The sequence below is a fragment of the Fusarium subglutinans genome, assembly GCF_013396075.1.
Source record: "Fusarium subglutinans strain NRRL 66333 chromosome Unknown NRRL66333_c0000026, whole genome shotgun sequence".
Classification (NCBI taxonomy): domain Eukaryota; kingdom Fungi; phylum Ascomycota; class Sordariomycetes; order Hypocreales; family Nectriaceae; genus Fusarium; species Fusarium subglutinans.
Window position 1 is genome coordinate 108,024 of NW_023502089.1, and position 27,287 is coordinate 135,310.

Consider the following 27,287-nt stretch of genomic DNA (forward strand, 5'->3'; position numbering starts at 1 on the left):
CCTAGCCTCGCACATCTGACTCAGGTCGAAGCAGGATGGTGATATCCTTCTTGGCCTCGTCACTGAGACTCGATATCTCTCTGAGATCAGTGACGACCTCTTGGAATGCGTCCTCCATCGCGTCGAGGACTGGGAAAACTCCTGGTTCGGCGTCACCGTCGTCTTTCACTGCCTCCAGTGTGGCCAGGCATTTCCCCCATGCCTCGTGGGTGAAGTGCCCCCTGGTGCGAAGAATCTCGATGATACCATCGAGATTGGCGGCCGGAATGGGGATTTTTGGTCGATCTTCAGTATGAAGGGGACGCTGGGGCCTGTAGTCGGTGCACATAATTTTGTGTAGTAGCATGCCTGACATGCTATCTAGAAAAGACATCGTGTGCGTGTTACTCTGAGAGGTTAGAGAAGGAATAACGAAAGATTTGAGAAGGACTTACTTGAGCACTGGAGAACGTTCGACTTCTAAGGTGACGCTTTGGTTTGTTTTCGTGGATGGTGAAAAATAAAATCTTTGTGATGTGTGAGTGAAGGAAGTGGTGAAGGTTGCAAAAACACGAGAGAGGTGGGATGCGGCACTGACCTTTTGTTACTAAACATGGTGGGGCATGAATAGCCAGATAGATGGGGCTAAATATCTGCCAGGTGCATTAGTTCCTCCTGAATTGTATCAGTGTGAAAGATGGGTGCAGCCCATTGCACCTGTCGAGGTAAAACAGGGGCATTAAATCTTTGTTCCACTTCATTTTTGTTCATTATACAGCTGACATGTTTAAGTAAACCATAAAGAACAACCCTCAAGAAATGAACCAATCCTCTACTCTTGTTCATGACATTGTTCTCTCTTCGAGTGGCACTACCTCGTCAATTCGCCAGATACATAGCCAGAAGATCCCAATAGCCGACAGAAGCACAATCATTCATACACCACATATCGCTGCAACACCATATCCCAGTATCTTCGCACCGAGCGAAACGTCTTTGAACATTCCAACCAAGAAGGACGATAATACCAGACACCCGAATACAAAGAACCCAGTATTGATCGTAAACAGCAGCTTTCCTCGAAAATCATCTCTATAACGTGAATCTCGAACACTGATTTTACTGTCTACCTCATTCACAACAGCCGCGAGACTCAACAAGATCATGATGATGAGGACAATAGCCGCGAGTAGCACCACCACACCGAAGAAGTCGTACAGCAGTGTCCCGAGATCTTTGAATCTTGTTTGCATACTGAGGACGCCAGCGGCAAGAGATAGGGGAAGGAAGATTGTGGCTAGGAGCGCGAGTTGCTGAACGCCCCTTGTCTGGTTGATATCCCGGTCTAGTTCGAGGTATTTGAGGTCATGATCTAGTTGATCTGAGAAGTTTTGGATTCTTTCATTCGCCTCTCGACAGAGTCCTCGTAGTTCCATCTCAATGGCCAGAAACTTATTAGCATGAGATAGCGAGTCGACAACTGGAGACGATGCTCTCACTACGTCGATCAGGGATTCCGTGGTACTGATTAGCTTACGGCCCATTTCTCCCAGATCTCGATACTCGTAGGAACGCTGGGTGATAGTCCTTAGGTTCCATCACCAGAGCTCCACGGAGCCGGTGTCTGTGTTTGCATCTTCTGCATCTTCTTTCTCATATTCTTCCAAAGCGGCGAGGAATTCAAAAAGCAGTCTGAGACATGCGTGGTGGAACTAAAGGAGAAAGAGCTTCTTCCAGTTATGCTTCGATCGAACGGTAATGTAATCTGAATCCATTAGCTTTATAAATTTGCTTATCCGCCTTGCAGAATGGAAGTCTGGCAGAGCTCCGCTAAAGCTCTTTGGAGCATATGTGCTGCATTCGATTACCACTGATATTGTTAATATCCACCCATAAACCACGACAGGGACTTACCGCGTCTCTCTTGGCCTTCCTCAAATACCTTGATATACCTCCTGACTTTAGTGGGGAGCGCAGTCTTATATACGGTAACATGATGCCATGCGTCCGAGTTGGCTTGTTCCCACTGCGTAGAAAGCTCCGCAAACCCGGTGGCAAGAGGAAATATGTCCTCAGAGCCATGGGATCCTTCTTCTATAAGCTCCAGCCGTATGTTATCGCCCTGTGAAGGGTCGTCATGCATCGTCTCGCCTGCGTTCTCCTGAGTGTTTCCATCTCCCCATAAGAACTTCCAACGGGTTTCTCCCTCAAGCGCAATGAACCAGCCTCCATGGAATCTCGTCCCGTGGGGGCCGAGGCGGACACTGTCCTTCCATTTTTTCCTGTCAAGGAATCCTTCTCTCTCTTTCACGTAGCTGCGAACTAACAAAGCAGCTTTGAGGAGCGGGAAGATACGGAATGCAAGAGAGACAGTAGCGGAAAAATCAGCGAGATAGTCCATCGTTTGATATCAGGTTGCTGGGCTTTTGGTATATCGTTCTCACATGGATGATAAGTCTATGAGGGGAGTACGGTGCGGGGTTTCGAAATTGCGTGAGGCTGAAAGCTGCCCAGAAGTTGAACCAATCGCCATTCAGGAGACACTGCAATGACCTGTTATTCTTGTTTGCTCAAAGGTGGCATTGAAACAAGTAAATGGCTGGAAAGCCCTCTACCAGGATCAACCCAAAGCACGCGTGGCTACAGACTTACATCACAAAAGAGATCTATCCAAGGCTTTTATTGGACAACTAAAAACCCTATCGGCTACTCTTGGGCCTTCTGTCCCATCCAAAAGTAGTACTTCTCATAAGAATGAATATTGACATCATTCAAATCCTTTCTCGCATCAGCCAGGAAGACCTCTATCTCTTCCGGCTCCAAGACCTTGCGCAGGGGCTTGGCCGCCATAGCACCAAACATGTCGCTGACAGCGGTCTTGAGGTACAAACCAATGAGGCGAAGCTTCTTGTCCTACCGAGAGTCAGCTTATTCGTATCAACTGTTTGGGGTACTTACCTTTGCCCATGTTCCGATGGGGACTTTAAGGACTTTGCAGGATACGTTGGTGAAGCCAGCTTTCTCAAGGGGTTCACGCAAGTTCTCGCCCGCGCGAAACTTCATGCCGAAGCTGGCTACGGCTTGCTCAGCGGTGTCGAAGAATTTGGCGAGAGGGGCGTCGGGGGCTAGAGAGCCGTCGTCGCAGTTGGCGCGGGCGTCGAGTTCTTGGATTTCGATCCAGGCTCCAGGTTTCATGTGACTGCGACATGTGAGATGGGAATGCAGATGGGGAGATAGGTGAACGTACTCGTGTGCTTGACGCAGAACCTTGACTTCGTCTTTCAGCCAGGGGCTGATGCAACGCATGTGCACAAAGTCAAAGTCGCCGCCGTGCATCCACTCGTCTTCGATGTCGTCGACGAGGAACTTGAGATTCGGGGGGACCCATGAAGGTTGGATGGGACTGAGATCGACTCCAACCACAGATGCGCTGGGGAACTTATCGGCGACTTGGATAGTGAGTTTTGAGATCCTACGAAAGAGCGGTCGGACCTACCGTCAATGGCCCAGATACCAGTGCCGGTTGCGAGATCAATAATCTTCTGGGGGTTTTCCACGATGGGCGAGAAGAACAGGTTGCCACTTGAAATGTCAGTCCCTCGGTCTCTGCATAATTCAATGGCTGTTCCTACTTCGTGAGCTCTAGCATCATGGCGTGCTTCATATCGTCGCGGTTCTGCTCGGCATCGTCATTAGGGATCGGATACCTGTCCATGTTAGTGATCCACCACGACGTGCTCTTCCAGGTCGCTCACGTTCCATGGCGATATTGATGATACTATCCCAAATCAGCACATTTCTCCCCTCGCCAAGCCGTTTTACTCACCCGTCTTCCATTCTCAAAAGCATGCTGATAAATACTCGTGTTCAGACTCGTCGAACTAGACGACAAAGTCGCCGAGTCGAAGTCCGACGTCACAAACTCATCCTCCACCTCCGCCCGCTCATGCGCGGCAATAGGTTCAATGGGTTCTTGCGTGGTAGTCACTGGTTCCGCCATGATCAAAGAGTTGAACTTTTAGCGTTGTTACCCGAATGTTCCGCGGCGGGAAGCGTGGTAATTTTGAGAAAAGGTGGACTCGGGTGATTTTCAAGCCCCGCATCCATCGCGTGGAAAATGGCGCAGGACCCTTGAAGATAACATCGGAGATTTTTGCACAGTGGGACGTGTGATGTATTCAGGCTGATTAAGGAAAGTAACTGCATTTTCATTTCATGAGCTCATTTTCTATCTTCTACTTTAGGTATCAAACATAAGAAACATTGCGTTGCAAAGAAAAGGAAAGATTGCAAACCACAATCAGGCATACTCGATAGTGAATTCCATGCTCTGCCCTGGCACGCATCTTGTTCCAGGCGCAACAGCCATCGCGACCGACCAAACCCCTGAAGCGCATCGCTGGAAGGCAGTTCCTGTCTTGATGCAGTTCCAGTAACCCTCGGGCTTGCAAGCTGTACCGGGGGTGATGATACCGGCGGCGGGTTTTGTCGGCGCGGGCTTGATCGATGTCGTGGTGCTTGTCTTTCGGGTTGTCGACTTGAGGGTCGTCTTGGTGGTTGAAGGAGAAGGAACAGTGATGAAAACGCCGCCAGGGCTGTAAAACATGTTAGCAAGATGAAGCAAAGAAAGCAAACCACTTACACTGTAGACTTCACTGGTGGCTTAGTCGTAGTCGGCTTCTTTGTAGTAGTTGTCTTTGTCGGAGAAGGAGAGGCAGATGGAAGCTGAACTCCTGGCCCAGCAGCACACTTACCGACCGGCGGTCTAGTGTTGGTCGAGGTGAGGTCAACATTAGGTCCCGGGTTAGGAAACATGAGGTCAACCATCTCAGTAGTTCCGCATCCATTTCCGACATTGGCGACAAACATAGCAGGTCGGTTCTTGAGCGCTGTCTTTGGTGTTCCACTTCCAGCCTTGACCGTGATAGCCGCGCAGTTCATGTACATCTCGCGGTTTCCAATCCTGTTAAACCAAGTCCAAGCGAAAAGAGCCTCTCCAGCTGGTGTGTCAACTGGAAGAGTAAACTGAAAGTTCGAAGTCGGCGCCTTGGGGCAGTTTCCAATCCACGACTGGATAACGACCCAAGTCTTGCCGCGATCAAAAGAGAGTGAGACCTGGCAACTGCCGCCTCCGTGGTCTGCACCGCCAGCGATGCTGATACTGTACGACTTGCCAGCCTGCCACGTAGCGGTAGGTGCACCTGCAGCGGTGCCATAAAGAGAGTTGTATCCCTTGCAGGGAAAGTTGCTGCCGTCGGCGTTGAGAGGCGAGGTCATACTGTAGTCGATGTCCTGGCCGGCGTAGGGGTTGTATTTACTTTTGAAGGGGGGAGGATATGTCATCTCCATATGGGCTTGGGCTAGACCAGCTAGACCGAGCGCTGTAGCAAAGGCGTTGAAGAGCTTCATGATGATAAGGAGAGTAGGTGTATTGAAGGGGTAAAGAAGAAAGGGAAAAGCCAAGAGGCTGTTGTTATGTATGTAGAAGAATGTGTGATGAGAAGGAATCGATGGGGAAACGGTGAGGCTTTCGATTAGTTTTATACATTTTTTAGGACGTGCAATATTGGTTTTGACGTGCCAAGGTTAAGAGGCCAGTCGAGAACTAGGGAGGATTGCGGGTTCGTGTTAGTGCCGCGGGCTAGAACGTGCCCTCTCCAAGGGAGGTGAAGGGAGAGACAAAACCAGCCGCAACAAAACTTCAGCGTGCATCACTGTCGTATAGTAAGTTATTCAGTGTGTTATTTAGTGGAAGCACAAGTTTCAGAGTGGTTGGGAACTGGTCATATCCTGCATGATTGAGACACGGTGATGGGTGAGCTTGCATCACGGGGGAGAAAGGGGGGAGAAAGGAATGAGACTTTGTGACACCATGAGTTGTTCAGAATGGCTGGCAATCAGTTTTTTTACGCTTTTAAACTTGGAATTGGATAATGGGTAGTATCGTGAGGCTCTGATATTACGTAGTTGGAGTGGTGTTTTGCTGGCGAACACATTGATTCAGATGGCTGGATGTAAGACATGCGTCAGTGACAATGGCCGCCAGGGCTAGGAATACCACGGAATGACCGCAGGGCCCTTTCTGCAGTGTCTCAGAACAGCAGAAAAACATTCACGGTCAATTGAGATATCGATTGTAGGGTAGCGCAAGTGCTGCGTGATCAAGGGCCTTTGGCCTAGAACAATTGGAGCGATCGCAGAGCAGATTGTGCGATGACCAGTCACTGTGTTCACTAGCTTTCCAGAGCAAATTCACCGTTGAGCTATCAATACCGAACCATACCAAAAACATCAGTTGCCATTGATATCTTAACTGGTCTAAAAGTTCTCAACGGAAAGAAATTTAATTAGGCCAAAGCTCTGCCGTTAACCGTTACGCCATCCAACGATCTGTTCCTGCATACCCCAAGCGCCACGCGTTACCAAAAAAATAGATAAAGCAAGGTCCCGTCCCTGAAAATCGCATTCCTCAAATCCCGGTTTTGGTAAAAGATCGGAATTCTGCTGTGGTTGGACAGTTGCGTAGCGTGCTTGACAGGAATGTGAATGATATTAAAGCGGGCGGAATCTTCACTGGTTTCGGAATTCGCCACGGCGAGGATTGGTCTGGACGGGTTGGAATTTATGGTGAGGGACATGTGATTGATTTCTTTTTATAGATCTTTTGTGTTTCGTCTCAGTGAGGTTCGGGGCACGCCGTCAAAGACTGTCTCGGGCGCGGCGCTTGGTGTAGCAACCCCAGAAAGTCCTAGACAATGGCCAAGTTCGCAAACAAAGGCGATGAGCTTTTACACCAAAGCGTTACCGGTTGATATTAAATGCGATTAATATTGCTTATTACAATCTTGATTTCTTTATTGAGCGCGGGCTTTGCGGAATATCGGCACACCAACGACGTCAATGACTCTGTAACTGGGGCAGATCCCCGAAGCACAAATTAGTCAGCCCGAGTTGATGCCTTAAAATGCTTCAATAAACCGTTACATCGCTCGATAAACAAGATGCGCGACCGTATTCCCACCACTAGAAGTTAATTCAAGATCCGTTGTGGGTATTGATTTGAGCTGGTGACGATTTTATCATCGATTCTTGGCGTCACTACGGTCTCCGCCTGAGATTTCTAGAATGCGACCTACATAGGTACACAATCGTCATCGCACGCATCAAGTTTATAACGATGTCGCGAAACCAGGAAAATTCGTCTTAAAAATCTTGTTTTTTTCCCTCATTGTTTTACCAGCACCATTTCAAAATGCAGCCAGATATTCCTCACCGACAAACCCACGAACAGGCTCCAGATGAGTGGAAACTAGAGCAAGGTCTCGAGCCCGCTCGTCTCGGCATCCGTAACCAGAGCAGCATCCAGATCAACACAGAGCCCCATCGGCTCAACCCAAGTGACAACGAAGAACTGAAGGGTTCCGATATCCCCGAGGACCCGGATCTCGACGTTCAAGATGAGCGGCCCGGTTGGAAAGGTTATGTTGAGTGGGAAGACTACCCAGAGAAGAAAGCCAAGGCTCATCAGCGCTTCTCACGCTTCACTTTTCCCCCTCCGCCTGAGTTTCAGTTAGAGCCCCTTCCAGCAACTAACCCTGTTCTTGAGGGCAAGAGATGGAAGTTGTGGCATAAAGCTATTGGGGGAGTTCTGGATCAGGTGCCGCAGATCAGTTGGGAGACTGTTCTCAAGGTGAATTGCCCTTTGAGCGAATAGAGATTAGGCTTTAACTAACTGCCGCAGGAAAAACACCCAGAAATGCTTCATCTTCTCGAGTTCCCTTATAACGGAGAAGCGCCCAAGAGCCTCCTGACCAATGACTACATCATGCCAAACGAGCTTCATTTCGTCCGGAATCACGGTGGCATTCCCGACATCGAACCAAGTGCCTACGACATCCGTCTCGATGGACTCATCAACGACCCCAAGACGCTTACACTTGCAGACTTGCAAAACGAATCCCTCTTTCCAAGAGTGAGCAAAGTCGTGACCATTCAGTGCAGCGGTACTCGTCGCTTCGAGCAAATCGTCGAGTATCCAGGCGAAGGCGACGAAATGATCAACGCCCCCTGGGCTGAAGGCGCTATAGGCACAGCGAAGTGGACAGGCGTCAGTCTGAAGAAAGTCATCAAGTACTGCGGCGGTCTGAAAGATGGCGCCAAGCATCTTGAACTCTACGGCGCGGACACGTATTTCAAAGGAGGCCAGTGCATGAACTACGTCGTGTCGGTGCCGTGGTCAAAGGTCAAGGCGAACGAGGTCATGTTGGCTTGGGAGATGAACGACAAGCCGCTGCCAAAGATTCATGGTTTCCCGTTGAGAGCTGTTGTTTTTGGGTATATTGGGGCAAGGAGTTGCAAGTGGCTTTATCGGATCAAGGCGATTGACAAACCGAGTCTTGCGCCGGTACAGAGCAGGGAGTATCTGTACTTCCAGCAACAGACTGGCAAGCATAACCAGCTTCCAACCAGTAAGTTTCACTTTCTTCACTCCTTAAATCAGATGCTGACTGTTTCGTAGTGGGTATTCAGATCCAGGAGATGCCGGTGAGCAGCGCCATCATGTCTCCTTGGAACAAGGAAGTTGTGGTCCACGATGGCGAGATCGAAGTCAAAGGCAAGTCCCCCACTGCGAGTTCCCGAGAAGCTACTGACTCTTCAAGGCTGGGCATACTCAGGCGGAGGCCGCTGGCCCGAACGCGTAGAAATCTCTTCTGACGGCGGCTACGTATGGTACGCCGTGCCCATCGAGAACCTCTCTCCCAAGCACAAGTTCGCCTGGCGCACCTTCACTGGCAAAGTCCCGTGCGACCACGAAGGTTGGACTGAACTCGTTGTTCGCTGCTGGGACAATAGCCTGAACACGCAACCAATGGAGGTTCGGCACAGCTGGAATTGGAGTCTGCATGTGACTAGCAGCTGTCATAGAGTCAAGATTTATAGTGTGAATGCAAAGAGGGAAGCTACGAGGAAGAGATTGAAGGAGTTCGATGAGCATGGGCAGGGGTTTACGCCTATTACTAGACCGACGGAGTTTGTGCCTATGAGTTTGGAGGAGTATGAGAAGGAAGTTGCGAATGTCGAGCCAAGGGATGTTGAGGATTAGATTATATCATCGATCTAGAATTTAGATCGCTCAAAGTCCAATGTCGGCCATGATATGCTAGTCAAGGAGCAGACTGTCCTTTTAAGTTCCATTTACAAAATCAATGTTTATAAACTCAACTGTTCGGCCCCAGCGAGTTCGAGTCTCTCGCAAGACGATGCAGTTCGTCTTGCAGGCGAAGAGCCGGATTATCACGTCAATAATATCTACCACTCTGTTGAGAGAGGTGAATATCCCACATGGACTATGTATCTTCGGGTCATGAATCACAAAGAGGCAGAGACTTACAAGTGGAACATCTTCGACATCGCCAAAAGTCTGGCCTCGCAAGAACTTCCATGATATCGAACAAGCAACCTTCTCGCCTTCAACGCTCATTTCTGGCATCGCTCCTTCACCTGATATCATTCTGCATGCGAGAATATTCAGCTATACTGATGCTGCACACTATCGTGTTGGTCCAAACTACCAGCAACTTCTATGCAATCGACCTCTGGACGCCTGCTCACGATACTAGAGTGACGTACCAATGCGTCTTGACGGAAACTACGGTTCGGATCCCGATTATGGTACGTGGTCTCTTATAGCTTGAGCTTGAGAGGAAATGCTAATACATACTGTTTGCTCCTCTTTCCGAAAGGTTAAAAGTAGCCCTACCTACGTCGTACGCAGCGAATGGGTTGGTAAACTTCAGGCCTACTCCTTCCAGGTCAAACAAGAAGACTGGGAACAGCCGCGTAATTTGTGGAAGATCCTCGAGGATACTGGGGATGATGAAGTCTTTCTGAACAACCTGTCTGGTCACGTCAACAAAGCACTTCCTGAAGTTCAGGAGGCAAAGGTTCGCCACTTACGAGGTGTATCAATGTGACAGGTATGTGGGCCTCTGTTAATGGAGAGATATAAAGGAGGCTTGAGGAAACGTTGAAGGAGTTGACTGAGGATTTTGACCGTTCCAAGGCACCGCCAAGCCAGACTGTGCTGACGTTGAGGCGCAAGTGATGCGTCCTAGAGAAGAAATGTTGTCCAACTAATACAAGAATGCCTTGTTGAGGCTATGGCATCGCGCTGTTCCAACATGCAGTGGGGAGCGTAGCTGCTGCTCTTATCTCAGGTCACACGAAGTGTTATGGAACGCCATGTTCACCGGAGCCGGGCGTATTTCATAGAGGGAACAAACTGTACTGGGGCTGGATGCCTTGCCAACCGTTCTGTGTAACCCATGAACCCTAAGAATAGATGCAATAGCGTGTCCCGAAGATGGTTCCACGCCCAGTTAGCAGCCTGTTCCTGCTGTGTTCCATGAATTGCCACGATCACATTCCGTCACTCTCGTATTCACCTGCAGGTCAGATTACGAAGGTCCGAAGCTGAGCCAAATGCTGAGTCGGGTATACAGCCCGTGCGTATCAGCCTGACCTGGCATCCTGAAAGCCACGACCCGCAGCCACAAGCTTACCAAAATGTGATTTAAATTTTCTTCTAGGTCTTGATCATACCTACGCGGCTACCCATGGTCCATGTAGATCTTTCCTCTTCAGCTCTCCCACCAGGTTGAGATCCGTTCAAGATGGAGGATGATGTCTCTCGTCCACTGGAATCTGTCCAGAGAAAACACCTCAGATCAGTATCAACCTGGTCTCCATCCGAAGCTAGCTCGATCCAGCATTCTCCATTATTCCATTGTTCATCTCCTCCAGTCTGGCAGGGTACAACTACTAGCAAAACTAGTCTTCTGAGTGCGAATCAAGAACCCAACGAATCAACCACATCTACCGGCTCTCACTGCTCCTCAACTTGGTCAAACATTCTCAGGAGCCGATGGCTCATGGTCGCATGCCTCGCCTTCGGTATCGCAGCGGCTGTTGGTCACGACACGCTCAACAAGCAACTTTCCGGTAAAGAAGCAAAGAATCAGATCTGGTGGCTTCGTCTCGGGCAGTCTCTTGCCTTTGTATCAAAAGCAAACTCTGCTATTGCAGTCTCGCTAGCTTACCAACAGATCGCTTGGACGTCCGTCGCTCATCGGAACTTCTCCGTGCATGCAGTTGATTCGCTCTTTGGTGCGGCACACAACGCCATCGAACTCCTCAACGCCGAAGCATGGAAGAAGTCATGGTTTGTAATGCTTCTTGCTCTTTACATGTGGATATCGCCACTCGTGGTGATCTTCACCTCAGCAACTCTGAACGTCGACAACCAGGTGGATAGGGCATGCCATAATGTCCGGACCCTCAACTTCAACCACGAGGCGAAAAAGAAGTGGACTCACAGGAGAAAGGCAGAGGGCGATGAGATACTACAAGGTGGCAGAGTGTCATGGTACAACGATACCTTACCAGATGAGGATGGCCCTGATGTCTTTGACTTTTGGATTAGCCCAAGTGCTTACCTTGAAGAGATTGCATCCAGAGTCCTGACAGGGGGGCAGGCACTGCAGCGAGACGAAGTCGCTGATGAGATCTGCGGAGAAGGATATGATTGCTCAACGGTTATCTACTTCACTGGCCCAGGATATAAGTGTGAGCAACTCGCCAACGGCACCAACTCGACGGTTAAGCAATTCAACGACAGGGATACTCCGTTCAACATGAGCAGGATGATTCCTGAAGGTTGGAATACTTACAACTGTGTTGCCGACGAGGGAGACTACGCAGAAAACCAGATTGAGCACGAGAGATACTTCAATCGACCATTGCAGTCCCTTCCATTCCCTGAGAATCTTGGTGCTTTCAGGACAGAGCCCATCATATGGCTAGGCTATGTTACTGTCGACGACGTGCTGGTCAGGCACGCTGAAAATAGCAGCCAGAAAGGATGGGACACTGACTTCACACCAATTATTTCGGCTTGCGAGCACTGGCAGGTTGATTACACTGTAAACCTGACATACACGCGGGGCTTCCAGTCGTACAACGTTACGAATCGGGAGTATCGGCGCAAGGTCATCAATACAACATACGTGGACGACTCAGCTGACGACGGAACGTTGGACAAGACTGTCGCGGAACCACAAGAGAACTACGTGTACCCCAAAGATTGGAAAAATTATCAACGCATTGCAGCGTTTCACTCACTCGGGCTGAAATTACGACAATTACTGCATGGAGGCTTGTCGCTTCCCGATAGAGGGAAGAGTACCGAGATCATGACGTCGAAGTTGGTTGGACGGCATGAGTTTCTGCCTGTCCCTAATTTTGAGAACCAGATACAGAGGTTGTATGAGAATTTGCTCATTTCGCTGCTGTCGGACACGCAGTTGCTTATGGTGTCATGGGCAGCGAATCCAGATGAACCGTCGGGGACCAGACCTTTGAAGAACGGGACGGAGTATCCTTGCATCAGAAGAACAACGGCGGGATTTTTCTTCTATCGGAGAAAGACTCTTGTTAGTGTATATGCTGTTTCGTTTGTCATTGTAGCTGTGGGCGTAGCGTACGGGATGCAGGCTATGAGGCAAGATGGAGTTGAGGAGTTGCGGGAGGTTACTTTCTCGTCAATTGCAGTCGCGTCGAAGAGCGTGAACTTGAAAGGTCGTAGAAGAGATCATGAGATCAGAGCTTGGCTGGTTGAGGACGAGCATGAGGGTAGAGTGTACGAGTTCAGGGATGAGGAAGCGATGGAACGTAAGAGCAGTGCTGGCGCCAGGGAGGGTGTCTGATATTGGGTACTTCCGCCAGCCACATGCATCAAAGAACATTGCTTGAAATTGGGATTCAATAATGTGCGGACAAAGGGATGGACGTGGCAGTTGATGGGAATGAAACATGGTATATATCTACAGCGAGTCTAATCTCTCAACAACTTATTTGCCCTTTGTTTAATCTCCTTGCTAAACCGAAAGTTTATCGGACTCTCACTCCCAACAAACACAAACCCATCATACAGCGCACATCCAACCACAGACCCTATCAACGTCGCTGCCCATGGCCCGTAGAACCACCATCCGCTATGAAACACATTCGACCCGCGGTATCCGACCGCATACGCAACGACTCTCGGCCCAAAATCAGAAGCAGGGTTCAGCGCAGATCCAATGTTATAGCCGAGAGTGAACTTGAGGGTAGTCACCAGAAAGCCGAGCACCAGAGCATGCATACCAGCACCGGGCGGGTTGTTCTGATCATCACCTAGTGCGAAGACTGCGATCATCATGATGGCGCTACCGACGACTTGGTTGAAGAACGCTGATTGGAGAGATACCCATTCTCGAGGTGTTGAGAAGAACGTTTTTGACATGCCGTCCATTTCGGGATCGACGTAGTGGATTGAGTCGGCGTAGATGCCGTACGCGAGTGCTCCGGCGACGATGCTGGCGATGAATTGGGCAAGGATGTAGATGAAACACTGCCGCCATGGAAAACCACGGAATAGAGACAGAGAAATGGAAATGGCCGGGTTCATGTGTGCGCCTGACACGCCGCCGCCGAGATAAATGCCAAACATCCATGCGAAACCCCATGCCCAACAAGAAGTCTCGTAAGTTCCATAAGATTGTGACTGCTTTGCCGAGAGATTCACAGACAGAGTACCAGTGAGGCCTAGAAAGATGGCAACAGAAGTAGCAAGGAACTCAGCAAGTGGCTCAGGGTGCTTCGCTCGTATCCTAGCCCACCAGTTCCTCATCTCGTTCGGATCCGTCTCACCAGCTTCAACCTCCGGCTTCTCCTGCTGACCCAAAGGTTCACTGTCAATTTTATAATCTGGCTGATTGTTGCTCTGCTGATGGGAAGCGACTCTCGATGCAGAGTCGCGATGTGAAGGTGTTGCTGCGGGCGTGGCCTCACCCGGGATGTAGTCAAATACCGGCTGCCCTGCATTGTTGCGCTTTTCGTTGTGCGCGACTCCAGCTGCTGTTGTTCGACTCTGCTGGTTTTGCATGTCGCGTGATGCGATACTGGTTTGAGTGTGCATTCGGTATGGTTGACCTGAAGTGGTGCGCGAGACATAGCCTGCGGGAGTATCTTCAGATTCCTCTTTTACGATGGCCATTTCCTCATCAACCTTTCCATCTGGTCTGATCGGTTTCACCACCTTGCGGCGAACACGGTGGGGAAGAGGTTTTCCAAGACTGAAGATAGGCTTCTTGCCTGCCTCGCCGAACCAAGGGTTCTCCTCATAGTAGCCCTCTTCGGCAGGGGCATATGTCTGATATTGGGATGCATGTTGTTGTACTGTAGGGCGCGTTGTACTGTGCCCGCTGGACATTCTTGTAAAGCGTCTTGAGCTGATCGGTCGCTTACTCATTCGCGACATGAAACTGGATGGCAATCCATGAAGTCCACGCCGTCTTGAGTGTGTCGACTTTGCATAATCAGGTTGTCCTGTTTCCCTGTCGGAGATGGTGCTGGGGATTCTGCTCGCGACGTTCCCGAGATGCACCTGTCCCGGCGTTGAGGGCGTCGCAGGTTTCGAGAAATAATCGTGATTCTGTTCTTGGTGCCCAGTCATGGTAAGCGCTCAAATTCGGTAGGTTCTTGCTTATTTCCACTGTAAAACCTGGATTTCGAGCTTTTATATGATTCAGGTACAAGTGAGGCAACTGTTATAATAATGACGTTTGTCCTCCACTCTAACGTCAACCGGAGGTTTCTCTCCAAGTGTGGACTCTTGAGCCGCACTGTTTCGCCGCTCAAATCTCTTAATTGCGGGCCTGTAAACCGCGTAAATTGGGTCGCGATCTCGAGATCGAGCATGTTGCCCCTTTGAGGGTTTGATGTTCCTGGATATTTCTGTTCTGGGAACCATGTTTGACCGAATGGGGTGCTCAATGCTACGTGTTCCATGACTCTTCCTTGGAGGCAAGGATGAAAATTTGGATTATTCTTGGTCGGAATTTCTAAGATAAGGGTATTTGTGGATCGTTTTATTACCTTGTTGCGTGTTTGTGTTGGGTTTTCTCGAATATTCTTGTTTTGTATCCTTGGCTTCTCACCGCATGCTACATCTATTCTTGGCGTTATGCATCGTGATAGTTAGCCCCAGGCTTTTGTTTGAGAAGATATCGTGGTCTCCAGTCCTGGAAACATCGATATTTACAAGCCAGTCCACCACAATTCTCACTCAAAGACAGCTGCCTTGCTGCGTCAGATCAACATCAAAGCATCTGGTACCGTACAATCTAGGAACTTAATGATGGAGATATGAGGAGCCTTGAAGACCAGGGAGATACTCCTTGTGCGAAGAGAATCCTGGAGGGAAGATGGTTCAAAGGGAGGTAGTCTTGCCTCTCACGCAAACTCGGCACTGTATCAGTTTGAATAGTTGTCGCCGCAACTACCGGCCATTTCTTCAGTTAGATCCCTTTTATTGATTTCTTAAACTGCTGTAATTCTTTTTCGTGATTTAGCTTTGAAAAGTGAAGAATATCTGCAATTACTTATGTCGTTCTTGTCTTGAACCTCATTTCCGACATAACAAGTCTAGGCTAGAATTAATCCTCCCAGTTTCAAAGATGCAAGAGCTAAAGCAATAACGGTAGAATTTATTTCTCTATTCTTATTAAAGATTCCAGCTATAAGTCTCAACCGCAAGAAAGGGGGGCGGCATGGTATTGTTCTCTGTTCTTGGTGCCTCCTGACAGTAACAGTGTTCTCAAAGAATAATAAAGGAAGTGTAGCGAAGAGTGTCTGTTCGTCATAAACCATAATCTCATAATAAGTTATGAGAAATTGCTCTCCGGTACCCCTATGAACAGTCAAGAGTGTCTAAACCAAGCCTTCATAACTCGCCAATGGATGTTCATCCGGGGGTTGTAACATGGTTGGTCAAGCCCATTGCCTGACCAAATCTAAACTATCTATTAACACAGTATATGCTCGCCATTACTCCAGTACCTAGATGTCCTTATGCTCTCAATTGCCACTGTGGTCGACTTCGCATTGTTAATACAGGATAGCAATTATGCTAATTTATACTAGGGCTCTTAAACACTCCAGGTTATATACCGAATTCGGAACACCAAGTTCATCTGGTAGGGATATTTCATTAAAAAAAAGAATCAAGAACCCAAAACAAGAACATTTGGGCGGAAGAGCAAAAGGAAAGGTCTCGGAGGGAGTCGAACCCTCGCTGGCGGAATCAGAATCCGCAGTCATAACCGTTAGACCACGAAACCTGTGTTTTAATTGGTGCAGGTTCCAGGCGCAAACTCAATTCCTTAGCGTTCTCAGCACCCGACAGCGCACGGCTTTACTGATCTGCCTGCACTGTACGAACCAACTCGCTTGCAACCATCTCGTTGTTGTCGTTTTGTGGTGCGTGACACGCCGGCACGCACGCTTACCATAGGGGATGTCTTTCCTGAGAATTGGGTGTCTTCTTTTTTCTCCAGTGCGAAAGGTCAAGGCTACATCCCTGCCGTGCAGAATATTACAGAGCAGGGGTGCAAGCTTTGTTTTGGCGGCATTGGTTCTGTCACCTCACAGGGGGGAATTGGGTTGGAGATGCGCGACCGCGCTGGTAATGTGTCCCGCTTCAGCATATAGGCTGGCACTCCAGCATCACTGTCACATGCGACCATAGGTAGTGGAAAATACGGGATCCCGTCTGCTCTCCCATAGTCAAGCCACTAACCGGCGGATTAGTAGTTGGGTCGGTGACGACCAGCGAATCCCCGCTGTTGTATGTAAGTTTTTGCTAAACTTTAACCCGCCTTTATATCATATCGTGCGTGTTGCATCCATCGCTATGCGCCAGAAACAAGTGGTGGATACGTCGCTTCGCGATGGATGCACCAAGCGCGGTATGATATCAAGGTAGATTAAAGTTTTTTTTTCGTTTATATAATTAAGTATTTGTTTTAGTCACTGCTCTGAGGAAGTGGCAGTTGGAACTGAGGTAAGGCGTTGTTTTGGTGTTGACTGTTGAGGTTGTGAGACTTGACAGTAACCCGAGGTCAGAATAGGATGCTGCTATTGTGTATTCAATTGGCATATATTCCGAAAGCTTATTATAACTTTGTCGCAGAACTGTGATTTGTACATACACTAATCGTAGCGGTCTATATGCTCTTGTGCAGCAGTATTGTAGATACTGAGGCACTTGGAGTAGTTTGAAAATACAAAGCCTTAGACTCTCAAACCCATAAGTAAGTCCAAGTTGCACTGCTGAAATTTCTCCTCGCTAGCTACAACCTAACATGCTTTCACATAGTCTCCGTCCGCTCACTCAGGATCATCATCCAACAGCTCCTTCACCCTCCCCAACGCCTCCTTCTGAACATCCTCAACCGACTGATCAACACTAACAATCAAAACATCACTCTCATCCTCCGTCGGCCTCTCCAAAGCCTCAAACTGGCTATGCACAAGCGCAGATCCCGCAAAATGCCCCTTCCTCGCAGCAGCACGCTTCGTGAGCACTTCCTCCGGTGCATCAAGATGTAAGAAGTGCACACGCAAATCCCCAGCTTTGTCAGAACCTTCACGTAGCATGTCGCGGTATTGGCGCTTGAGTGCTGAGCAGGTAACGACGAGGTGTTCTGTTCCTGGGCCGATGGGATGGTGCGTGGCGTGTTCATGGAGAGCTTGCAGCCAGCCGTAGCGGTCCTCGTCGGTGAGGGGTTGGCCGTGGCTCATTTTCTCGATGTTGGTTTTTGGGTGGAACTGTGAGACTGTTAGTAAGTTGTAGAGAAGATGGGAGGGCACAGACATCATCGCCTTCGACGAATTTGAGATTGAGCTTCTCTGCTATGAATTTGGCGACTGATGTCTTGCCAGATGCTGTCGGACCTGAGACGAAGAGGATCCATCGATGGTCTTTTGGGACAGGCTTTGCTTCTGGTTTCTTAAGATCACTCATTTTGTAGATTTCTGGAGGTTGGGGGTAATTTGAGCGTCAAGCTAGAAGTTGCTGTTACGTTGTCACATTGTTCGAGACGCTAGAGACAGTGAGCGATAACTTGTCAGTGACAAGTTTAGCGTTGAACTGACTTGACGTCATAGTGATCCCCGGTTTTGCTAGAGACCGTTGATTCACTACGCGTGCCATCCAATTTTCTTGCGTTTCGATCAGTTTCTATACTAATTCCTCCACGGCATGTAAACCGCCAACATGATAACTTCAGTCCACAATCGTATTCACAATGCAGGTGTAGGGTAGGACAACCATTCTGAAACATCACTTGGCCCTCCCTCGTTGATCGACATTGTCATCGCGGACCATCAATGGACCCGAATCAGACATTTCCAATCTCCATAATTCTCTGTCCCTTTTCCCATTTTTTAGTACGGGGTCCGAGATACCCGATAACACCATCAGTCCACGACCCTCAAGAAACATCACTATGCACCAAGACACCAAGTTCACAACGTGCACCTCACCAGGCTTGTAGCTGAAACGAGCTGGGCAACGCGATCATATCGCGAAACATCCACTGTATTCCTTCTATGCTCATGCTTACCGAATGTCGCAATGCCCAGGCCGGGCTCGGGTAGCTGGTGAAGCAACCAGTCTGACATGCCTCTACAATCGGAAAAAACCACTGATAGCACTGTTTCAGGTCAGATTCTAGACGATTGATAACAACCGCCCATATCCTTGTCCTTGATGGAGAAAAAAGGAGCGTCGAACATTTCTGGGTCACGGACGTAGGTGGGGAGGAGAAATTAGCCCATTTTGTTAGCATATCTATCAATATACGTAAAAACTACTAACAAGAGTCTAGATCCTGGCATTTATTTATCTGATTACCAATGCTTCGAGGCATTTATTACTCTAGATGCTAAGAACGAGTGTTGGCCTTTGCGCTGGATAAGAATGGACAAGATGGGTAATTGCGTTTTTAAGAGCGGCCAAGAGCTGGATCAATCAGCCTTATAGTCTGGGAATACAATTGGATGGGGGGTTTCGTGCTATGACACGGCGTTTATCTCCGTTAACCCGCTATGATCCTTCGTGTTGCTTGGGATTCAAAGCTTAGCATTCCAAGAGAAATGAGCTGTGCCGATCCTTCGCCAAGCAAAACTCAGTCTGAATCACGAATGCAACCAACAGCCATGTGAACAACAACAAAGCAGAAACAGCCACTGCTGATCAATTCCACATGCCTTCTCTAGGGTAGCGTCACGTCACGTCCGACATCGTCATCGAATTGCGCCCTTGCATATGGCGCGCCCTGCCACAATGGCGGGCATTGCCCGAACCAATAGTAAAAGCAAAGTTGTTCTAGAAGACCAGCTAGCGCCGCTTGAGAAAATTTCTGGAAGGTGGTAGGAAGAAAAAACTCGACTTGTGTGGCTGCGGACCCGAGGTTGCAGGCTCGGTAAGCCCGACATGATGCGAGCGACGGAGAATACGGGACATTATTTTCTCAAGGAGGGAGCAGACTTTTCTGTGTTGGGTAGGTCGTTCGTTCGGACTGGTGAGGCAATAAACCTGGGTTTAAGGGGCGATCATTTTAGTTCACTTCTAATACAAGCTTAACCTGTACACGGTCTAGCCAGATTTTTATCCTATTCCCAGTTTCACGATTCAAGCTTCATCAAGATCCAAGAGAGGTAGAGGACTCCGTAGTGATCCGAAGATCTTGGCCGTCACGACGGTTCGCAATGGAGACCAACTCCATATTCCCCATGGGGCGCTGTTTATCACTGACAATCGCCAAGAAAACATGTGGTCAACGTTATTATGTATCAAGTGGTTTCTTTTACGTACAAACGCCGTTGGGTCTAGAAGTGCGTGCGTTGCGTTGAGGCATGACTCCACTGGTAGGGGGATGGGAAACATGTGGTGATGATGGGTGTTCATAGCTTTTATGGGTTTGCTCAAGGATGGTCAGATAAACATGAACTGAGCTTTACTCGCTGACAAGGAGGAGATATAATGTTGTAATACTTGTTGGTAGTGATACTGATTATCATGATGGTGATGTTGATCCCCTTTCTGCGGCCGTAAGAACTGGACTCAGCGAACGAGTCTCGGGCCGACCGCAGCCTCAAGTGGAGACGGCGTCAAGTGCCGAAATCTGCCTGCACAATCTCCCATGTCAAGCCGAGCCAAGCAGCAGCAGCAGCAGCGGATATGGCGTCAAAGACTTGGAGTAACCTGAGCCTTCTCCGCACCGAGCAAATCACCCTCTCCCTCCAAAACTTGGGGAAAAATCACCCAACACTGCCATCATACCACAACCACGTTTCTCTCCTCTGTCTGTTACGTACAAAAAACATCCCTTGCCACCCGGGGCCCCGAGATTTCACCCCAGGAACAAACAGTCCTTGTCCACGAGATTATGAAGGAAGCTTTTAGTTGGAGTCGTGAAAGTTGGAGCGAGAATAGCCGCGGGCTGATTTGGAGAAGCGGAACCGCTAACCTGACTATGTCTAGTGCGCCTTGACAAAAGGGGAAAAGTGTGGACAAACTCTGCAGAAAAATTTGACGAGGGACGGTATTTCTCGGCTGAAAAAGAGGAAGAGTCAACGATTGACCCGTTCGAGATAAGCTACAAACTCGGCCCGCTCAGCATACTCTACTCTGCCCCCATGGGGCCTCGTCCGTGAACAAAGAACTCACTCCCCTATCTCTTACGTTATCCACTGGGATCCATAAACGGAGATGCGAGTCAGTTCGGGGTAGAGCAGATCAAATGTTCCAACGAAAGTCTTTTACGTAGTTGTGTGGGAACAGAAATACCTACCCCAGATGAGAATGGGGCTCATCTAGATATATAAGCGTGCCCCAGACTCTCCAGTCCTCGGGTTCCCCTTCTCTTTTGTCTATCCATCTTGTGTTCAACTTGTGAAAGGAAGGGAAGAACTGCGATCATGAGCCATTACGATTCGGAGAATCAGGCCCCTGAGCCTACCAAGCATCACGGTGAAGAAGCCGGCGTCACCAACGATGCTGTCTTTGGAACAATCACCGAAGATGGTCCCAACTACCGAAACGTACGTCACTTGGCACATACAACACCAGAAGACACAGCTAATGGGAGCAGGTTGGTTGGCTCGGAACTTCAGTTCTGATGATGAAGTCCCAAATCGGTCTCGGCGTCCTCTCCATCCCCGCCTCCTTCGACGCCCTCGGCCTCATCCCCGGCATCATCTGCATGCTGTGTATCGCCGTCATCACAACGTGGTCAGACTACATCGTCGGACGGTTCAAGCAGCGACATCCAGAAGTCTACGGCATCGATGACGCAGCTGGTCTTGTGTTTGGACGCTTTGGAAAGGAGTTTTACGGTATCTCGTACTCGCTTCTTACGATTTGCATTGCGGGATCTGCCATGCTTGGTATTTCAATCGCGTTGAACAGCTTGAGTATGCACGGTACTTGCACTGCTGTCTTTGTGGCTGTTGCGTGTATTGTCGCGTTTGTTACCGCCTCGATTCGAACCCTTGATAAAGTCAGTTGGCTTGCTTGGGTTGGTCTCGTCACCCTGATCACATCCAGTAAGTCTCATTATCAACTCCATCAGAAACATCCCTAACAAACTGCAGTTTTCGTCGTCACCGTCGCTGTCGGTGTTCAGGACCGCCCCGACCTTGCCCCCAAGGATGGTGTTTGGAAGTCCGATTACAAGCTCTTCAACACCCCCACCTTCGCTGAGGCCATGTCTGCCATCGCCGCTTTCATCTTCGCCTACTGCGGAACTCCCGTCTTCTTCCCTATCGCGGCTGAGATGCGAGAGCCCAAGCACTACAAGAAGGCTTTGATCCTTTGCCAGAGCGTCGTCACTGTTGTTTACATCGTGGTCGGCATTGTTGTCTACTACTACTGCGGTACCTACGTTGCTTCTCCTGCTCTTGGATCTGCTGGAAAGACCATCAAGAAGATCAGCTACGGTCTGGCTCTGCCTGGTCTCATTGTTTCTGCTACACTCTACACTCACGTAAGCTGATCTACCTCACTGTATAATGATGATTGATACTGACAACGCAAAGGTTCCCGCCAAATACGCTTTCGTTCGCCTCCTCCGAGGCTCCAAGCATCTCACCGCCAACAGCTTCACCCACTGGGCTGTCTGGCTCAGCTGCACCTTTGGCATGGCCATCATTGCCTACGTTATCGCCTCCGGTATCCCCGTCTTCGGCGGTCTCGTCTCTCTTGTCGGCGCCCTTCTCGGAACACTGCAGTGCATGCAGCTCTTTGGCTGCCTCTGGCTCTATGACCACTGGGCTGAGGGCAAGGACAAGTCCCAGCGCACTACCAAGTGGACCATGATGGTCGGCTGGTGTATCTTTGTCATTGTTCTTGGTACCTTCCTTATGGTTGGTGGTACTTATGGTTCCATCAAGGGTATTATCGACTCATACAACGTGAGCGGCGGTTCTGCTGCTTGGTCTTGTGCCGATAACTCCAACTCTTCCTAAAGGGCACATGGAGGATAGATGTTTCGATGTAGTTATAGATGATTTATAGATGTTAAATGCAAGCGTTGATAGAGTTCAAATAATGGCCAGCCGCGTCTCGTGAATGCATGAACAGTCCTTTCCAAGTCACTCTCAAAGTCACGGAGACCAGACAGTAACCCCTTTACGGTTTGGCCACTCACAGCTTCTCCTTCAATGAATTCACTCTCCACTCCCCCTTCAAATCTTTCTCAATCCTCTCAAACACACCTGGTCCTTGCTTCCCCAAGCCTGTCCCCACCGCCACGGCATAAGCTCCAACGCTCCTCATCCTTCGATAACCGTCCCCGTCACGTACTCCACCGACCCCGATGATCTTTACATGACTCAGTTCCGGGACTTGGTCGAGCATCTTTCTCAACGTCGACACGTTACCTAGTGCAAGCGGATGAAGTGGCGGACCGGCCATGCCACCAACACCAGTACCAGGCAATTGGGGTTCTAGCTTGTTGTTCTCAAGAACAAGGCACGACCCGAGAGTGTTGGCGGCGGTGATGAAGCTGAGGGACGACGCAGTTGGAAGCAAGGTCTCAATCAAGGTTGCGAACTGTCCGTGGTGGGTATAAGGCGGTGTCTTGATACCAACAGGCAAAGAAGGACTCTGTGGAAGCAGATCAAGATATTTCTTGAGAGCAGCGCCCCCATACGCAGGCGGTGGAGCGCCAGGGATGTTCGGACAACTCAAGTTGACCTCCATGGCCAGAGGGAACGGAAGGGCCTTCGACGCAGCCTCGATACGAGCATAGCTCTGTTGTATGTCCTCAGGTGAGCCGGTGACACTGACGATGAAAGTCTTTCGCAGTCCAGGAAGGCGACCAGCAATCTCTGACAAGAAGCCGAGATACCCATCGAGCGTGATGGGACTGTAGCCCAGGTTATTCAAGCTTGCCATTGCATCTCCTGTGTGGCCCTTGGGTGGAACCTGGTTGGAAGAAGTGCCCTGGTCTGGGGTTGCAGTGGCAGGGTTGAAGAAGAGGTATTGGTGCTGCTCATGTTTGTGGCCGAAGCCATTGATAAGCGATGTGCGGGTCGTGATAGCGCCTGTTGAAGGGGATGAAGCGATTGCCAGAAGATCGTTAATGTCGGTGGCCCATGGGGTTGCCGAGTTTAGCAAAGGCGGGCTAATCGCCAATTCTGGTGGCGCCATAGTTGTAACTTTGAACAGGAAGCGGTTGAGGAATGAAGTTGAAGTCCAAGTCGAAGCCAATAGTGAGGGGCTGGTGTTGATAAGAAGCGCATTATGTAATCACGAGACAGGCCTTTCTCAATATGGCACTTGGTGAGGTCGCCAACTCAGTTCGCCCATGTTTGCTGGACATCAAGTGTAAGTGACTCTTGAATTTGTATTTTTTACTAAAATCTTCACAGCTCATCATTACCCTGAGCCTCCCACGCTCGCTGCGCCTTGAATTGTTCCGGAAACCACTTCGGCGTCTTGCCCTCAGTCATCATATTAACCAGCGCCTCAGCACTCCTATAAGCCCATGCCATTCCGTGCCCATTCATACAAACAATAGCCCACAGTCCATCCTCAGCCGGAACCTCGCCAACTAGAGGAAACCCATCCGGTGTCTCACATACAATACCCGTCCAGTCCTGGAGAACCTTCGTCGAGCCGCCCCAGTTCTCGTACCCGTAGACCGTACGGGCTGCGCCATGAAGGACATAGGCGATTTGCTCGTTGATAGCGGTATCATCGGTGATGTAGCGTTCGCGCGTGGGAGACATTTGGGTTGAGCCGCCGATTACAACACTGCCTTCGTTTTTGGCACCTGGGGGCTGAGCGGCGATGTAGACGTTGCCGCTGTGGAGATCAGGAACGCTGTTGCTTCGTCGGAAGACTTTGTTATCAGTCGTGTTGGCGGAGGGCGTTACGGCAGAGACTTGGTTGCGGACAGGCATGGTGAAATTGGTGCTTGCGATGCCGGGGTGAAGAGCAGGCGTGAAGCCATTGGTAGCGAGGACGACTTGCTTGCTCTTGACGGTTCCTCGATTCGTCTTGACTTCCCATCTCGCTCCAGCCTTAGTCTTCCTGCCGAGCTGGTTGAGACTTAGCGCCATGGTGTTTGTTTGTAGATTGAGACCCTTCTCAAGGCTGTACTCAAGCATCCCGCAAACGGTATGGTATGGATTCTGAGTATGGGCTTTGAAGGTCACAGCACCAACGATCTCAGGCCATCCCCAGTAGTCGCGAGCCTCCTGGCCCTTCCAGATAGTCCTCTTGTTCTTGGGAACGTCATTGGGTCGGCGCTTCTCAAGATCGTGCTGAAACTCAATTGACTCAACGGCTGTCTTGAACGAATCATCAGTCCAGTACAAACTGGCGGTCTCGACGTCTGTGAAATCGCTTGAAACGTTGTGTGAGCGGACAAAATCGCGCACGTCGTCGACACAGTCCTGCTCCATGTTGGCGATTCGAAGAGCATCGTCTTCGCCATATGTCTCGACCCATGCCTTCACGCCATTGTAGTCACCAGGCTTGCAATGACCTCCGTTACGGCCAGTCGCGCCTGAAGCCGCAGTTCGCGCTTCAATCATCAGAATCGATAGGCTTGAGTCGCGGTCCAACAGCTTGTGTGCAGTAGCAGCACCTGAGATACCGGAACCAATGATGACATAGTCAAAGGTCTTCTCTGTCGGCAGATCCTTGGTGGTGCGGAGGTTGGCGATGCGGTGAGGAGGATCTTGCCAGTACGACTTTGTCGCGTTCGGCAGAGGCAATCCAGGAATCTTGAGAGGGGACTCATCAGGCGTGTCGCTTCGCGAGGAGTGAGGATGCGCGACGGCGAGAGAATTGACACCTGAAGCCAGAAGGATGCTGGCTGTTATCACCTGAGACAAAGAGGACCTCATGATCGATGATTGACTTGACCGCCGAGAACCTTGAAGGAGGAAAAAAGGTAAAGAAGCCTCGCTGTCGATCTTTTATACCGAGTCAGCGCGACGAGAAAGATCCGGACTTCAATTGTAGAGCCGCTCCAAGATTCGCTCAACAATCATGGAGAAACACGACCGCCCGATAAGCGTCGGTTCCGTATACTCAATCAGGAAGGATATGATCGAGGTTCCCCGAATTTGAGTGGGATCGGCGGTTGTCGTGCGGGGTTCACATCCTGGTTACTGCAACGTTAGTATCACGGTCACTACCTTATTTCCCTCACAATGGTACGATTAGAAGATTGGGTTCATGGACTTATCCTTTTATTAAACTAAATATCAATGAACTCTAAACTCCCGAGTGGAAAGCCAGCGTCTGCCATTGGGCTACGCGAAAACACCAAAGCTCTCAAGAAAACAACCCAAAGCGGAAACACTTAGAGACCCATAGCATCTGCAGCAGATGGATTCGCGACTCTGAGAGCAGACTTGACCTCTTCGATAGGGACGAACCACTTATCCTGCTCCTTAATCTCCCACCATCGTCGGTTGTCGCCACGCTCAATGATCAGTCGTCGCCAGATCTCGAGGGCCTCATCGCGGAACTTCTTGCCAGGCTCACTCTGTAACTCGGGAATCTTGATGTCAGCCGTATACTTCATCCATTCAACTCGAGGGTCAAAACGGTCGTTGATGATGAATTGATGGCGTCGTGGGCCAAGCTCTTCAGTCAGCTTATCACATTCTGTTTTGTAAGAATCGGAAGCGAGGCATGACACAGCACTGAAGAGCTTGAATAAACCTTCATTCTCGCTATCTTCGCCATGGTGAAGGCGGCCAGTGAATGGAAGCATCTCTTGGATCTCGGTGACCGCCTCGGCGAGATTGTTCAGGGCCTCTCTTTCAATCGCATCGGTACAGTACTCGTTCGACAGCAAATAAGCCTTGATTTTGTAGACTTCAGCAATACCCTCGGGGTAGTCAAATCCTTTGAGTCTCTCGCCATAGCCAGTGAAAGGACCAAACTTTCGGCCGTAGAACTGGGTGTGAATACCGGCGACGATCCACTCCATGTTTGACACAGCACGATGTGTTCCTCGAGGCAGATCAGAGCCGAAACGTCTCCAGAGCTTGCTCCTAGCGGTTAGTGGTCCTTCGCTGACTGGTCGGTACATGAGAAAGTTCTCAAGGAGAGAGCTGGGGCAGTAGGATTGCATTGCAAGCTCGACTGCGTTGTCGGGTCCCGTCTCTGGATGACCTTGGGCGCCAAAGCGATCTTGGTAGAGATCAATTACACCACCATTCTTGCACAGCATCCCAATCATGTGAGAGATACCATCGCGGAACTCGTCAGCGAACAGTGCATCTGAGGTCCATTTGATCCATTCAACCAAATGGTCGATAGGAGGTCGTGGAGAAGGGTCTGAAGCTGAAGCCCCAACAGCCTGGAGTGTTTGATGCAATAGCAACTTCAACATATTCAGGGCAGCTTTGGTATCCTCTTCAGATTTATATCGCCCCGCAAATTCGGCAATGGCTGACTCTTCCCCGCGGCTTGAGTCTCGAGTCTGCGTGGAAATCCACAGAGAAGAAGGCTGGAAACCAAACTTGAAGTACCCTTTAAGCGTGAAAGGGAACTGTCCCTTGCGAAGTACGCTTTTCAAGATCTCTGACTCGTCTCGAGGATCTGAAAGGAACAAGGGACGAGTGCCGAGGACTTCGTTCATGATCTCTTCCATATCAGCTCCATCGAAAGAGGCCTTATTCAAAAACAAAATAAGAAGATGCTCTGGGAGGAAGAGAAGGGGAGACTTTCCATCTATCTCGAAAGAGTGCGACATTGTTCTTGATTTCGAAGTGGAAATGATTCGGTAATTCCTGTGTTTGTTTGTGTGGGAATGGTAATGAGTTGATGGATGTTGGTAATTCGGGTAGATCTGGGAGAGCCGCAACGGCCTTATATAGGCTGAAAACGTGGG

The 27,287-nt window shown here is 49.6% G+C and overlaps 11 protein-coding genes across 11 annotated transcripts; 3 read left to right on the forward strand and 8 right to left on the reverse strand.

The window, feature by feature from the left end:
* Nucleotide 1: 1 nt before the first annotated feature.
* FSUBG_2892 (uncharacterized protein) lies at nt 2–2,380 on the reverse strand (the record flags this gene model as incomplete). Its single annotated transcript, XM_036680714.1, has 3 exons — nt 2–304; nt 1,110–1,351; nt 1,894–2,380. 3 exons carry the CDS (start codon nt 2,378–2,380, stop codon nt 2–4), a joined length of 1,032 nt encoding a protein of 343 aa, XP_036541480.1.
* A 305-nt stretch (nt 2,381–2,685) lies between these two features.
* Nucleotides 2,686–3,979, reverse strand: FSUBG_2893 (TAM domain protein; the record flags this gene model as incomplete). Its single annotated transcript, XM_036680715.1, has 7 exons — nt 2,686–2,892; nt 2,938–3,178; nt 3,227–3,428; nt 3,476–3,561; nt 3,612–3,686; nt 3,735–3,757; nt 3,806–3,979. 7 exons carry the CDS (start codon nt 3,977–3,979, stop codon nt 2,686–2,688), a joined length of 1,008 nt encoding a protein of 335 aa, XP_036541481.1.
* A 300-nt stretch (nt 3,980–4,279) lies between these two features.
* Nucleotides 4,280–5,388, reverse strand: FSUBG_2894 (spore coat SP96 precursor; the record flags this gene model as incomplete). Its single annotated transcript, XM_036680716.1, has 2 exons — nt 4,280–4,574; nt 4,622–5,388. The coding sequence occupies 2 exons, from the start codon at nt 5,386–5,388 to the stop codon at nt 4,280–4,282; spliced, it is 1,062 nt and encodes a 353-aa protein (XP_036541482.1).
* A 1,843-nt stretch (nt 5,389–7,231) lies between these two features.
* Nucleotides 7,232–9,082, forward strand: FSUBG_2895 (sulfite oxidase; the record flags this gene model as incomplete). Its single annotated transcript, XM_036680717.1, has 4 exons — nt 7,232–7,669; nt 7,721–8,447; nt 8,498–8,523; nt 8,594–9,082. 4 exons carry the CDS (start codon nt 7,232–7,234, stop codon nt 9,080–9,082), a joined length of 1,680 nt encoding a protein of 559 aa, XP_036541483.1.
* A 1,570-nt stretch (nt 9,083–10,652) lies between these two features.
* Nucleotides 10,653–12,743, forward strand: FSUBG_2896 (uncharacterized protein; the record flags this gene model as incomplete). The annotated part of the gene is made up of 1 exon (XM_036680718.1): nt 10,653–12,743. The coding sequence occupies one exon, from the start codon at nt 10,653–10,655 to the stop codon at nt 12,741–12,743; it is 2,091 nt and encodes a 696-aa protein (XP_036541484.1).
* A 128-nt stretch (nt 12,744–12,871) lies between these two features.
* Nucleotides 12,872–14,533, reverse strand: FSUBG_2897 (channel protein; the record flags this gene model as incomplete). The annotated part of the gene is made up of 1 exon (XM_036680719.1): nt 12,872–14,533. The coding sequence occupies one exon, from the start codon at nt 14,531–14,533 to the stop codon at nt 12,872–12,874; it is 1,662 nt and encodes a 553-aa protein (XP_036541485.1).
* Nucleotides 14,534–17,247: 2,714 nt separating this feature from the next.
* Nucleotides 17,248–17,884, reverse strand: FSUBG_2898 (shikimate kinase; the record flags this gene model as incomplete). The annotated part of the gene is made up of 2 exons (XM_036680720.1): nt 17,248–17,688; nt 17,735–17,884. The coding sequence occupies 2 exons, from the start codon at nt 17,882–17,884 to the stop codon at nt 17,248–17,250; spliced, it is 591 nt and encodes a 196-aa protein (XP_036541486.1).
* Nucleotides 17,885–20,844: 2,960 nt separating this feature from the next.
* Nucleotides 20,845–22,392, forward strand: FSUBG_2899 (neutral amino acid permease; the record flags this gene model as incomplete). The annotated part of the gene is made up of 4 exons (XM_036680721.1): nt 20,845–20,967; nt 21,018–21,471; nt 21,520–21,911; nt 21,964–22,392. The coding sequence occupies 4 exons, from the start codon at nt 20,845–20,847 to the stop codon at nt 22,390–22,392; spliced, it is 1,398 nt and encodes a 465-aa protein (XP_036541487.1).
* Nucleotides 22,393–22,570: 178 nt separating this feature from the next.
* On the reverse strand, nt 22,571–23,578 carry FSUBG_2900 (dihydroorotate dehydrogenase (fumarate); the record flags this gene model as incomplete). The annotated part of the gene is made up of 1 exon (XM_036680724.1): nt 22,571–23,578. The coding sequence occupies one exon, from the start codon at nt 23,576–23,578 to the stop codon at nt 22,571–22,573; it is 1,008 nt and encodes a 335-aa protein (XP_036541488.1).
* A 215-nt stretch (nt 23,579–23,793) lies between these two features.
* On the reverse strand, nt 23,794–25,284 carry FSUBG_2901 (oxidoreductase ordL; the record flags this gene model as incomplete). Its single annotated transcript, XM_036680725.1, has 1 exon — nt 23,794–25,284. One exon carries the CDS (start codon nt 25,282–25,284, stop codon nt 23,794–23,796), a length of 1,491 nt encoding a protein of 496 aa, XP_036541489.1.
* A 461-nt stretch (nt 25,285–25,745) lies between these two features.
* Nucleotides 25,746–27,149, reverse strand: FSUBG_2902 (uncharacterized protein; the record flags this gene model as incomplete). The annotated part of the gene is made up of 1 exon (XM_036680726.1): nt 25,746–27,149. The coding sequence occupies one exon, from the start codon at nt 27,147–27,149 to the stop codon at nt 25,746–25,748; it is 1,404 nt and encodes a 467-aa protein (XP_036541490.1).
* Between the last annotated feature and the right edge of the window lie 138 nt (nt 27,150–27,287).